Source organism: Merops nubicus, unplaced genomic scaffold (assembly GCF_000691845.1).
Source record: "Merops nubicus isolate BGI_N331 unplaced genomic scaffold, ASM69184v1 scaffold21473, whole genome shotgun sequence".
In the NCBI taxonomy this organism is placed as follows: Eukaryota; Metazoa; Chordata; class Aves; order Coraciiformes; family Meropidae; genus Merops; species Merops nubicus.
The window spans coordinates 54,548-69,287 of record NW_008598539.1 but is presented as its reverse complement, the minus strand read 5'-3'; the positions used below and the strand labels follow the sequence as shown (position 1 = coordinate 69,287).

Genomic DNA, 14,740 nt, shown 5'->3' with positions numbered 1-14,740 from the left:
ACTGTCATCTAAGAAAAAAAAAAAAAAAAAAAGGCATTATTTTAAAATAAATGAGTAGCTAGTAAGCCATAAAATTCTCTCTTCTTCCTGTGGTCATCTTAGCAACAGTATTTGTGTCATCCCAGACAAACTATAAAAGGTACTTACCAAAGGGTACATGTTTCAGTATCTCAAAGAAATGTAATCACTTATTATTCAAATTCAAGTATAGTTTTCCAAGCTACACTAACTAAAACTATTTTGTTTACAGCAGAGAGGAAAATGAGGAAATTTTCTAAGCTATTTGCTAAAGATATCTCTTGGGGCAGATTTTCAGACACATTTAGATGCCTAAAGACACCTGCTAGTATTTTCCACAATTAGGTGCTGGAGTGCTGTTAAAACACAGACAACTATTTGCACTGTTGGGCAATTAAATGTTTCCAAACTGCAGCACATGTTAACTTGGAGAAATTCCATCACCCAAATACTAACATATAAAAATGTTCCGTAACAGCTTATGAACAATGCCATAAAACCCACTGAGGTAGTAGTTATGTTTGGCAGGAACCTACTGAGCAGGACTATCTGAAAAAAGGGGTACATACACAACATACTAAGTAGTCTTCTGGTAAATAATTCCTCACAGTCCTGGTAAAGGCTGGAGGAAATCTGACTCTGTTAAAATGCTAAATTAAGAATGACCAAAGCCTTCATTTTTACCAGCAGAATTTGAGAGTCACATTTACCTCCAAAAGTGTGGGAGATTTTCCTGTTTGTTTGTTTGTTTTCAGAGAGCTCTGAATCTGGAATCATCCTATAGCAATCACAAAATGTATTTTCGATCACTTACACACAGGTTTTGTGCAACACGTGAATAAACTCGTAACTATCTGTACATGAACAGCAGTGCTAGGGTTAACCTAGGGAAGCTACGTGGTGAGAACAAGCCCGCTCATAGGATTATGGTTTGATTTCCATTTTCCCCAGTTCCCTACTGGAAGTTGAAGACACATTATTTTATTTATTTAGGAAAAAGGTTTTTCATATCTGCAAGCTCATGTTGTTCCAATGAGAAACTTTGGTTTCCTCAACATAAATGTCAAGCCCATATCTTGACAGGGAGGCCTGCAAGGTACTACAAAAACAATCACCAACCAGTTTTTAAGGGATGCAACTATAAGGTTTGGCCTCCTGCTTCAGCCTACTAAATAATAGTTTAGTGCATAAGAACATAAAGTTGAATTTAAAAAATAAGTGCAAGTCATCTGTCCTATTTGTCCTATTCAAGTGAAGTAAAGAGAAACAGAAGCCTAAAAAGTAAAATACTTTTTTAATTTTTTTAATTTGAGAGACTTATAGGGTAATTATGTTGACATTAGCAAAGGCTATAAGTACAAATTTATACCCAGCCACCTAGCTAATTCTAGTTGAAGTTACTAGGGAATACACAAATACATGTGCATAGAGAACCATGTGCAGGCACAGAATCACAACCATGCTCAAACTGAAAAACAAATATTTTTTAAATTGTGACTCCTCCTGTTAAGGCCAGCAGCCTTATGATAGAAATATTGGAGCTTTGTTATATATCATGATGGAAAACACTGCATTTCAGTGCATCAGGCATTTTAAATATGAAATATCATATCAACTCATTTTAAATATGAAATATAGATAGGCACATAGCAATAGTTTTAACCCTGCAGGTCTTCCAGTGGAGGATCCTTAATTGTATAGCAGTTCAGTTAGATAAACATGGTCCCAAGCAGCTGTAGGTTCAGGCCATTCCAATTGCACTGGACACATGTTTACCAAGCAGATCACCACTGTCCATTTGTCAAAGAACAAAAATCTTTTACACTGGGAATCTCATAAGAAACGTTTGTGTTCCCTTCAGAAATATGCCAGGCTTATAAACACAAAAATACATCTTGGCCCAACACAGATGACAATGGTAATTGTCAACTCTCAAACACATCTTTATTTATTTGAGAGATTTCTGATATTTTACATTACTATTGAGGCTACGTTCAAATAAATTTATAGGTTAAACTCTGCCTCAGGAACAACCACCTCTCATTCTAAGTCACTTAGTGAAACCTTCACCAGCACAAGACTTAACACTCATCAATATAACTTACAATGCATATCTGAAAAACAGAATTGGGCTGTGATATTGTATCTTAAGAGGACATAGTAAAAAAAAAAAATCATAATACCCAAGACATCAGCCCAATAACTTCTGGAAGCCACAGCTGATATGTTATTGCAGAGCAAAACTTTGTGTTGTTCACAAGTTTTTTTTTTCGTAAGTACGTTACCTCGTTAGTCTGATGTGTCAGTAACTTAACATTTTAATTAAATAATACTGTGTATCAGGACAAATACATAGAACACAAGAATTACATAGACAATGCAACATAAGAATCTAAGTTCTGATTCATACTTATCTCACTGTACAAAAGCAAGATGTCACAGACTTGTGGATAAACTTGTAATACAACAAAACTTCCTGTTGTGCCTCAATTCTGTAGCGTCTCTGAAGACAGCATCCTCTTACACAGAGCTGGTTTTGGGCTATTGAGGGACACCAGAGAATGATTCAATGAAAGTTTTAGACTCAAGATGGATGACCTGCTTTTGATGTTGCCTTGCATTAGGGATGGTTTTGAAGATATAAATAAAGGACACAATTTTCAAAAGCAAATGTTTCTTTTGTGTACCTTGATTTTAAGATATTTTGTACGAGAAATCTGAGACCTGAGTTTCAAAGTGATACTTATGTTTAACTCCAGGAAAACTGCTAAGAATTATAAGTACTCAGCAACTATGAAACTAAAGCCTATGGTTTGACACAGGGGTTTTATGAATAGAAACACCCAAAATGTCTCTTCACATTACTTAAGTTTATAGACATAATTAAATTAAATAACTTGTTTGTGTGTGCTCTTGTCTGTATGTATACACCTATACACTGCAGCTTTTAAATCTCAGCAACTTTAGCCAAAGCTGCTGAACTCTTGGTGAGGTATAAAACTGAATTACTCACAGGTAAAGTTAAGCTTGTCCATAAATAAGTGTATAAATTGAACAAAACTATGCCTGCAAAAAATCAGGCACTGAATTTTCTTGCTTTTGTAAGAGTCCATTAATATATTAATAGAGGTTTTACACAATTTATACATTCAGCTATATACATATATTTTATCAGTAATGTGTGCTTACATACACACATATCCACACATGGAAACATATGCGTACAGTTACCACGCACACACTCACATTCTTTTATCTGCACACATTCAAGTTCTTTATTTTTAAAGAAAATGCCACCATTTAATAAACACTGGAATTAGTTCCAGGTTCTCCAGGATTTTAGAATTATAGAAAAAGGTAACGTATCTTTCATTGCATATGAAAAACAATCTGGACTTTATAACTAAATTAAAATAAAAAGAAAGACCACGCACACCCCTCATGCTACCAGTTTTCCAATCAGGAATCAGGATATTGGAATGAATCTGGTGTAAATGCTATAAGCAATGGCAGCATTTTGTATGAGCATTTTTTACAATAAATGTGAATCTTTTGGAAGATAAATTAGTACCAATTTATGGTGAGCAGAAAGTTCTTTCCTAGCGAGGTCACTGCTGAGAGCCTTTCTTCTTCTGCTCCAGCTCCTGCAGGCGTTCCTCCCGGCACTGAGCGTGCTGCGTCCCCACTTTGTGGGCTGTCTCGGTGGCTGCAATGTCAATCTGTGCGTATCGGGATGATCCACTCCCTGAAATACCAAAGAAAATCCTGTAAAAGACCATAACCCCTCATATATTCTTGGGGAAAATTGACCCAGGGTTAAGCTACTGAGACATATCTGCCATAGACGGGATTTCCTAGATGATCTTAGTCTGGTCTTAGAGCAAGCTCTTAAAGCAAAGAAGTAAGGTGATAATCACAACTGAAAAAAAAAAAATACAAACCACTAACTCAAAAGCTTTGCTATCTACATATTTTCATTGACTGGTTTGCTTCAAATAAGCAAGTGAACCACTTGTACTTCTGCCCAGGTTTGAATCTCCACCTCTACTCCTCCCAGCAGAAGACAAAATTAAAGTCAGCTCTCCCAGTTCTGGGAGGCTTCATCAACAGGCTACTAGTCAGTAAATGAACAACATCTGGTATTTGAAAACACCTTTGGTAGGGCAGATGGCAGGGACTCTTCTTCTTCATCTCATTAGGCACTCTGTGAATGTTTACCAGATCAATCACCTTCAGCCTCGGAAAGAACGACAATTTAGTCCAATAATTGGCAATAAGGAGGTAAAGGCTCAGTCTGTTTAGGAGCACAACAGTTCTGTATGGGAGCAGACATACAACACTAAAGGCTATGAAAACTTTAGTATGAAAAAATATTTATGGTCATTAAAGGCTCCTTCAAGGGATACAAGTTGATCTTGGGAGGGTAGATGACATTTAGGAAAGTTTACGTCAGTTTATGGAATTTGGCTTTTCATTTTTAATGCCTTGTTTCACTGTCCTTAAAATGAAGACAAAATATCGCTTTTACATCTCTACAGGATGTCGTACAGAGAACTACACTAAAGTCTGGGAGAAGCTTAGAATTACTTAGACACATATAAACAAAAAGAAAAAAACAGAAAAGTGCTAGCATTTCAAAGTTAATAACGTTTCTGAAATTAAAAGTATAAAGATTAAAATCTCAATAGATGAAGAAATATACAGGGAAAACCCATCAATACCAAATGTGAGCAATTAAATCCCCGATGCCAATGAGGGGCTTTCTGTAAGGAGGAATGCACCTCTGAATGACAATACACAGTAGCTGTATTGCACATTCACATGTTAATTGTCCAAGTATTAGAAGTAAAATATCCAGATCCAGACAAAAGAATAATTTTAAAAATAAATTTAAAAAATCAAATACTTGGGCTGGCTTCCGCTCTGCAGCACTTTTACACAAGCTCATTGAGAGCAGATAGAAGAGCACTGTGTCCTGTTCTTAAGCATATGTGGCATGGCTCCGGAGTCAGTACCTTCAGGAGAAAGCCCTGTACACCTACAGCCACAGCCCTGCTTCTGAGGCCAGCCAGGAAAAGTTAAGTAAATGCAGTCCTACTATGTGCGATGAAAGGCTTGAGAACATGGAGCAAATGACTGACTGTCAAACTCCACAGACACAGAAATGTTCACTTTAGGAGTGCATATACAATGCACCTGTCAGAGGGATGCAACATCTTACAGCGCCCCGTTACGTAAAAAACTTTTCCAAAAGAGTTGGCAATTACAAGAACTGCTTCACAAATGTACCAGAGTTCAACTCCTCTGTCAAACAGCCTCTGGGTGGATGAGAAACTAAGATCCCTGATACAGTCTGCATTGCAGCTTAAACAGTAGTGTGGACTTCCTTACCTCTTATGCTTGTGCTAGGCTCTTGAAGTTCCAGTTCCATGTAATGAAGCTGTTTTTTGGAAGTAGGGCTGACAGGAATATTAACATAGGTGGCTGTCTCGCAGTGGGGTCGATCTGATGTAGGGATATCAGCTGAATAACCTACTGCTCCTTCTAAAATAAGTAACATATTATTATAGACACTGTTTGCAATGACCAATGATCCATTTCATAAAAACACACTGTTCCATGAAACAGCAACCATTCATCAGCAACGACTCAGCTTGCAAACAGTACATTCCTTAGCCATAAATGGGACATGAGAAGACTAAGGTTTCCGTAGAAAATATCCTGAGACTGGTCAAGTCAGGATCTATGCAGAAGACCACAGACCACAGCCCCAATCTCACTGTGTTGCAACAGAAAGGAGGCAATACACAGAAATTTTCAAGCAGAATCAATATATACAACACTACTTCACAGGGCTTTCAGCTCTAACTCAGGTTAGTAAAGCCTTATATGAAGCAGTCTGTTCTAGGAAGATGTGGAGTATTATATCACCTGCAAGAGAGCAATCAAAATCACTAGAAGTTCAGAAAGCATGTCCCAAACCCAAGGACTTAAGAATTGTTCCAAGCAAGGAGAAGGCAAGCTTGAGGAGACGTTGATAGCTTCCCTGTACTGAGCTGGAATAGATGGGAACAATGCCAAGTGAGGACAGACAAAGTAATAAAAGATATTAATTGCCAAAAAAAAAAAAAAAGTAGAAGATTAGACTGTGGGAAAACCTTTCTAATAGTAAAGATCACAAGAACATCAAAGGAAATCCCACAGAGGTTGAAGAATTTCTACATCTAGAAATTTTTTATTTTTTTTTAAAAAAAAAGAGATAGGCTAACATCTGCCTGTTCTCTGGAAGCAATTCTGAACTAAGGACAACTGTTTTGTCTACTGGATGAATTCTCAAGACCTTTTCTAACTCTACTTTCAGTTACTCTAATATTGTCAGAAGTGAAACTAAAAGAGGAGGTAGAAGGTTAATGTTCCATTCACTGCCCAGCTTGGCATTTCAGCTTCCAACCCCTTGCCAATACCGGGCACTTACACGTAGTTATTCAAACCGTGAATAGCAAGGGTGTTCCCAGAGCTAGCTGGGCTACAGGAGACCCAAACACCCAAACCTGTATTCACTCTGTGCTTGGGCAACTCTTTGAGTCACACTTTGATTGTCCTACCCAGCAGGCTAGTTATCACCTGCTTATCCAGTCCACTTGAAGTTCTTACCCTTAAACACCTCCTCCTGCAAGGTCAGTTGTGGACAGAGTGCAGAGGACAAATGGAAACACTTTCAGGTTCTGCCTTTTCCTGAAGTTCTCCCATTAAGCCCCTCCTTGTCCCCACATAAAACTCATACCAAAATTTTATTTTCCAGATCACTGCTTTTCTTTTCTACTCATTCAGACACTGTTGAGATGTCAATGGAGAGGCAGCAGGTGATCAAGGCTTTCACAGCAGGAAAGATTGACTTCTTATATCCAACCAACAGCAGCTGTGAATAACCATTAAGGGGAATTTTTCTTCTTGGACTGTATTAAGAATATAGAGATAACTCCTTCAAAGTCAGGCAACAGTAAAATTTATCAGAGGTTACAGCAGGTTCCAGGATAATAGAATTTCTCCAGGCTTAAGTTATTTAATCAAAGGAGTCTACCATGCAGTCCAAACTTTTAAAATCCTGGAAAGTTTCTGGCAGATTTTAATAAAGAAAACATAGGAACATCCATGAAGTAACCAAATATTTTTCTGACCGTCAGACTTCAAGTTGTTGTTCTGAAGACAGGCGTTAGGAACAAAATGAAAATGGAAAAAAAAAAATCCAAAAAGAAAAAAATTCTATATCTTTATCAAACAGAATTCTCAGAAATTATTCTCAATTATTCTGTCTAAAGTATTTCAAAGGAATTTGGCCTGACTGTGCCAAAAGGGATTCAGCAGAACCATAGCATTGAAAGCTTGCATCCCCAATAGTTAAAGTTGTAAGCAAATGACAAACTTAAGGACTGATACAGAGTCATGGATAGTCGTGAAGGATAAGATACTTAGAATCCTTTAGGTTGGAAGAGACCTTTAAGACCATCAAGTCCAACCATCAAGCCAACACTGCTAAGTCCTCTGCATAAAACAGATTTTTTAAAGTCTTTCTATACACTGTTAAAGCGATGTAGCAGGAGTTTAAGTGAAGTCTCCTCAAAGCTAGCTAGCACGAAAACTAGCAAACCTCTATAGAGCTAAATGGTTGAAAGGTGTCAGGAAGCTGAATGTCATACCTGATGCAGGCAAGCCACATGATCTTCCCAAGAACTGAAAAAACACACATATATTGGCTGGTGGGGCTTTGTGCGAGGGAAGGAAAAGAAGCCCATAGAACAAAGCAACCCCTGGCAACAATCAAATATTCTTATTGTAACTTGACTCAAAGGACAAAACCAAAACCAAACAAAACAAAACAAAAACCAAACCAAAACAAACCAAAACAAAACAAAACAAAACAAAAAAAAAAAAAAAAAACAAAAAAAAAAAACACTAGAATGGAAGGAAAGGGAAAGTCTTCTGTTGTTTAGTCTATGCTGTCTTAACAGAAACTGTGCTTTTTTGGTAAACATAGGAATACTTGACTTTTCATTTTTCCTTCAAATAAGGAAAAAAAACCCTGCGAAACTTGTCAGACATGAAAAACTGGCTTGTATTTGTTTGAAAAGCACAAGGCAGTCAAAAGCTCCTACTAAGAAAATAAAGCACACCCAGAGAGTCATGGACAAAGACAGTGCTTTCAGCAGTCTGCTCTGGGTGGACAGAAGTAGATGTTTACAAGAGAGGTCAGAGGACAAGAACTTGAGATCATTATGGAGGGAGAATTAGGGAGAAAAACAGACTAAAATGCACAATTACAGCACTCTGACAGAATCATGACTGCTTGAAGAGAAAGTAGGAAAATGTAGGAAGAAAAAAAGGTAAGTTAAACAAATAACAGGAGAAGAGTAAGAGAGAAAACCCTGACACCGAACTGAGGGGGAAAAGAAAAGAGTGTAACTAGGGAGGAAAGAAGAGTATTATACTTGAAACTGGTGTTTTAGCCTTCCTTCCAGCAAGCATTAGTTATTCATATTTTCTACCCTATGTAGGCACTATTCTCAGAAACGTGCAATAAATAACACAGCAAGAGAACCAACACCATAAATACAGACCTGAGATAACTCTGTGTGTGTGTGTGTGTGTGTGTGTGTGTGTGTGTGTGTGAGCACGCATGTAGAGCTGACATGTTCAAAGGGCACCACCTCAGGAATAAACATTTAGAAGAGATCACAATGAAAGGGGAAATGGAAAACAAAACATAAGATGTTAGTGTCTTCTAATGCAACTGGTTCCAAAGATCTTTACTCACCAGGTTCCTCAGGGCTAGTAGGAGTTCCAGGTTCTGCAGGAAGTGTTAGCATCTCATAACCACCTCTAGGACCTAGAATACAGGCATGCCATCAATGGCTTTAGATTTAGGAATTTGTACAATGAAAACAAAACATACAATATTCTGGATTTTACTTTTAACCTCATAATCTGGATAATCTCAGAAAGTATAAACAGTGGTTGGTGTTGACTTTTCTGTAGTGGTAATGACAGCATTTCCTAATGAATGTCACACCCAGGAAATAAATGTTAGGGCATTTTTACAAGCAGTCACAGTGAAGGCCACTGAAGTCAATGCTGTGTTTTGCTGTACATTGATAGGGAGCAAAGCTGTCTTGAATGCATGAATCAGGGAGAAGTGTGTGGGTGATCTTGGGAGCATCTGGAAGACTCTTGTTAAAATTCCTCCTCCGTCACGATGGATAACTTCTTGATTTCTGACAGCTCTGTAGAAAATTCTTAAACTAGCCCTTCCAAAGATAACTTTGCTTTCCAACTGCAAATCATCATCTATGCAAGAAACCAAGTTGCACAGCATTGCCAGTGCTTCCAGAGCTTTAAGCAAAAGAAAGATGCCCAGTTTCTCTCATGATCTGAGACACCAGCCCAGTTCAAACAAGGCAAGCTAAAAAGCCAGGCCCACAGAATGAATATATTTGGATTAATTCTGAAAGACAGTCATTATTCTATCTGCTGATGTTGTTTCTTTCTGTATTATCATAAAAAAGTATCTTTAAGTGTTGCGGGGTTTTTTTTCCCACCACATCACTGCTAGGGTACAGGACTTCTCATGGCCTGAGGTGTTTTTTTTTTGTTTGTTTGGTTGGTTTTTTTTTGCTGGGTGCCCATTCTTGAAGTGCTGGAAGCTGCTGTGAATAAGATTACTGCCTATGCTCTGACACTTATCTCATCTGTCACTACCTCTTCTAAGCTCATCCCATCTGTCAATGCCTTTCTGACAAAAATCCTGCAAAGCTAAAAACCCAGAGAAATATGTAAGTCTTACAATAGGGAATCAACTTACACATTACCTTTAGAATTTCCTGTGGTTTAAAATAATTTCCATTTAAATTAATTCAAATTCACACACATACACATACCTCATAACCAGCTGCACTTACCAGCTTGGAGACTGTGCCCTCTATGTACTTTCAAAGACCCAGAAGCTGCCATGACAGAAGCACCACCTGTTTTCAAAGAGAAATATTCACATTAAATCTAAATACCTGTTGCTGATATTAGGTACCTGCTGTGCATCAGCATTTTAAGCAGATGATTCTGAAACATCAAGAAAAATTTCAGTAATAATTACAAGCCATTGTTCTTCATTTAACAATATTTTTTTTTTTCTTTCTAAATTCTTAATCCTGAGATGGTGGCACTATAATCTAATTTTGCTGTTTTCTTTCTTTAGAAAGAAAAGATACCTTCTATGAAACATCAGGATTCTGTTTGTGGTGAGTACTACCTAATCGATAGAGATAGTCGTCTTGAAGTGAGAAGTAAATTGGCAATGAAAACTGAGTGGGGAGTTGCCTTTGAAATCCGTCATATAACTTTGGAAACCACAAAGTTTAAAGTGTTCATTAAAATCTCATCAGACTGGATCCAAAACCTATTAAAGTTAACAGGAAGAACTGTATCACTTCAGAACTGTATCACACATCAGTAGTCCAGCTTTAGAAATGCATAAACTGGGGCAGGGTGAAAGGTAGGTGAAGGATCTAGTCTCCATGGAGTTTGAATCCAGGTCATAGCTGAATCTTGTGAAATATCATCCCAAGTGCTACAGCCGGGAGAGCTTTGCCAAGGGCACGTCAGATGGCACAGCCAGACTCCTTTTCCCAGCCCTATTAAAAACAGCAGGAAAGTGTCCCAGCTACAGTGTTAGATATGGAAGTTTGAGGAAACTTCCTCATATGAATAATTTCGCGGGAACTTCTTGAGCAAGTAAATGGTACTTAACAGCTATAAGGAAGGAGGCCGTGCTTCTGAGTAACCCTGCCACTGGTGGCAGGCCAGGTGTGCCATGTGCTGCTGGGTCTGGGGGATCAGGTAGAAAATTAACGCTCTTCTCAGCTGGTAAACAGTCTCTGAGCAGGTGAGACACTACTTTAAAAACAATTTGCAGAGAAGTGTCCAAAAATGACCATAATTCTTATGCAACATGAAGAAATCTCTAGGATAAAGAGCAGTCTCAAATACCTAAGAAAACTGCATGACCTAAGAACCTAAAGAAAATGGCAGTTTCTTAATTTTGCCCCCTAAATAAATCGCACATTCATACTTTTTTTTTTCTTAAATCTAATAATTTCCAAGATTATTAAATTACTCCTACACTTTCATAAAATAAATCTAAATAAACCCGACAAATTCTTTTACTTAATGAGGACAACAGATTAAAAAAAATAAACACCTATTTCAGAAGTGCACAACTAAACTAAAACTGTTAGTTTTGTAGCTTCTGTGTACACAAAATCACATATAGAGTAATCCAAGCCTAGAAAAACAATATTCAAACATATCACGCAGAGAAACTGAATTTGTATTTTAACAAATAAGATCAGACTGTAGAACTTTTACATACTCTTGTGAGGACTTAGCAACTAAAAACAGTATTTGAAATTTTGTTTTTAACAAGACCTCTGATAAAAATAAATGCAAGAATAGAACAGGCCTGGACTAGCTGATTTACTTCTGTTTTCACTGTTACTGATTTTCCTCTTCCTCATCTCAGAGCATCTTGTCTCTGTGCTATTAAGTATATCAGAATACGCTTTTAGGATTTGTGAAAGTACACAGGACAGGAAAGGAAACCAATAAGATATTCCAATCCATTTATGGTCACATTGAAATTTCCCCATTTAGAGTTTATTTAAAAGTACAGTGTTAATGCTTCAGGATTTGACCTGCTGCATTTTCCTCGTTTTCAAATCTGGAAACTAACAAATATTTACATAGTCAAATCTCTCATGGAATTTTTTTGAAGCTCCAAACTGTGTCTTATAAACACATGTCAACAGAGATTGACCTAGATATTTTCTTCCTTCTTTATAGCTACCATATAAACTTGTTTGCTTCTCATTTATGAATCCTAGGATAACACTTGCAGGAATGGAAAAAGCAAGCTAGCAAGATAAAATTCTGAATATATAAAGCATCCAGCAGGAGACAGACACTCCCCTCCATCATTCTTTTCATCTTACAAGGAACTGTTAAGAATAATTTTTTCAGTTTCCCCTGCCATCCAGTTCTGTGTGGCTGACTTGCTCAAGTCTTTTTTAAAACTCATCAAGAGAGTTATTTCTGTTCTACTTTCGTCAATGTGCAAGAGGAAGAAGATATTCAAAATGTGACAAAATGAAAATAAGCTGCAGGACATTTTGCATTCATATATGTGATCAGACTCAAATGCCTGATGTAGCTCAATGAAGAAAACTCTTCAAAAATAAGCCATTTACAGCACATCTGCTACAAGAAAAACCCATGGGAAAAAAAAAATTAATGAACAAGAGAAAAGCTAGAATACATGCTATAAACTGAGCCCAAACAGTTTACATTTCCAAATCCTGTCACCTATCATTACATGGCCAGTGAGTAGACACATGCAACACTACACAGCATTTACCAAGTGATCACTTCTCACTGCTCAGCCTCTATTTTGCCTTCATCGAGTAGATGTACTCTGCACATCTGGGCCATTAAATTTGCTGACAAGGAGTCAAGACAGAAGAAAACTCTATGCTCTACACTGTGTTTTTGCTGCTTGTTGTATTAAAACTACCTTTATTATAAAGTCCTTTGATCACTCAGCCAAGCAACATTTCCATCTCCTCTGAAAACAGATGATACCTTGCTTAAAGAGCATCCAAAGGCCAAAGCTACTGATTGACAGAAGAAATGCTGCAGGTACACCAGAAGATTTTTTCCTGTAAATATTATAAAAGACTTCCTGGTTCCATATAATTGCCCTATAAAACTTCTCTAAGTTTGTTAATGTTCAATTTTCAAAGTTATTTCTTATATTTTCTGCTATAAAAATGGCATTATCCACAATAGATAAAATACTGAAGGGGATGCTTAGAAATGCTTGCTTGCTCTACAGAGTTCATTGTATCTGGAAATGTCTCCTGTCTCTCTAACAGTCAACTTCTGAAGCAGTAGTCACTCAAAATTAGAAAAGCATTCAAGAACACTGCTCAGATGTTGCTCCACCGAGACACCTGCTTAGTGTGTCCAAAAGAATCACAGAGGATCTAACTACCTCTTTCTATTACTTCCCATGCTCTAGAGCCACTCCAGACCAGCCTCCCACCCTTCAAAATGCAAAAGTGTTCAGAGAGGATCATTACTATTTTCTTGTACCAGGAAACTCAGTGTCTGTTTTTTGAAAAATAAACCTTCAAAGATGATTTACATACATTTACTTCAAAAATCTTGATTCATCTGAAGCTCAGGATCTACATTGGCCAAGAATGAAAGTCAGATAATGTGTTTCTTTTCAAAAGGAACTGAAATAATAACTATGTTTGCAAATCAGGTTCCCCAACTTTCTGTTCTAGAAGGCTGGGATATGTAATTTCCTCAGATTTTAGTGTCAGAGTAGGCATCAGGAAGCAATCAGGAATATAGAAAAGGCAGGACTGGAGGGTCATTGTGGTATGGACTTACCACCTTCTGCCACCCCCAGAAGAAGGAAGAGGAGCCTGCTGGATCTGCTCTGCCCGGAGGATGAAGCAGAAGAATTTGCATCATTGACTAGCATATGGCTTCACCACAGTGACTTTTTCCCCCCCCCCTTGTCAGGCCCCTAGTAATTCTGATAGTCATTAAGGCCAAGATTTAGCTTAAAGTGATGTATTTTAATCAGCCTACTTGTTCTGAGTTCCTATTTTTCTATCCCTATGGAATTATTTTGAGTGCACTTATAAAATAAGGCACAATTAAGAAAAAGCATGCCATATTATGGCAGGGCTTATTAATCAGTTTCTCATTATTACAATAATACTATTCTACTACAGTGTTTAGCCTTATGAGGTATGTTTATGGTGGACACTGTTAAGCACACAGTTTTTCACTGGCTCAATAAAAGTATCACAGGGTACTTTGTCTTCCTATATGTGAAGAGCTGACAACACATTTCCTGAAAAAAAAAAAGTTAATTTTAAATTATTTTCAACCCAAGCAAAAACAACTAACACAGTGTGGCCCAGATTCTTCTTTCTCACTGCTCTCAATTAATTCCTTGAAAGCTTACTCCTAAGCTTGGAATAGAAGTACAAGGCTGCATAGGTTTGCAAAAAAACAAATAAAATTCTAAAACGCATGAAAGGAAGCCTGGGTTTTGTAATCAGAAAAGCTAAGCTGTCAGGCAGCTGAGTTTATTTTCAGGACCCATCACCTGTTATATACTTATTCTATTTGTCTCCCTACCTTGATTCCCTGTCTACCTGAGAACAATTTAATGGAGATACAATGTTCATAATAAGCATTCAGCTGACATTCCAGGTGAATTCTATTCCACAGCATTGTTTTATGTTCGTTCCTTAATTCATCCTCTCAGAACATTTCCCATCAAGCATTGTACAGGTTTGGTATTACAAGCAAAGAGGCTGTCAGATAGCAAAAGTATCTGTTGCAATGCTGATGAATTTGCTCTTATGAAATATCAGAAAAAATGGAACTGCACAGAAAAAAATAAAAGAAAAAATTTAAAGTCACAAAACTTAACAATATTAAAGCATGCTGCTTCCATGGGAGGATATTTGTGAACTTTTTTTCCCATTCAGCTATTTATTTTTGTCATGCCAGAACCTACAGGACAGAACAGGGAGCTCAGACCTCCCAGTATAGATGTTTGAGTGTGGAACTGCCCAAGACTGGGCCTCAC

General features: G+C 37.4%; 1 protein-coding gene across 1 annotated transcript in view; it reads right to left on the bottom strand.

The window, feature by feature from the left end:
- Positions 1–3,279: 3,279 nt before the first annotated feature.
- Positions 3,280–14,740, bottom strand: part of DOK7 (docking protein 7) — a gene marked incomplete at its 5' end in the record, with an annotated part of 64,031 nt that continues 52,570 nt past the window's right edge. The window contains 4 exons of the mRNA XM_008937089.1: positions 3,280–3,763; positions 5,410–5,562; positions 8,831–8,902; positions 9,972–10,037. Coding sequence (XP_008935337.1) covers positions 3,627–3,763; positions 5,410–5,562; positions 8,831–8,902; positions 9,972–10,037 — 428 coding nt within the window. The remainder of the gene's footprint in view (positions 3,764–5,409; positions 5,563–8,830; positions 8,903–9,971; positions 10,038–14,740) is intronic.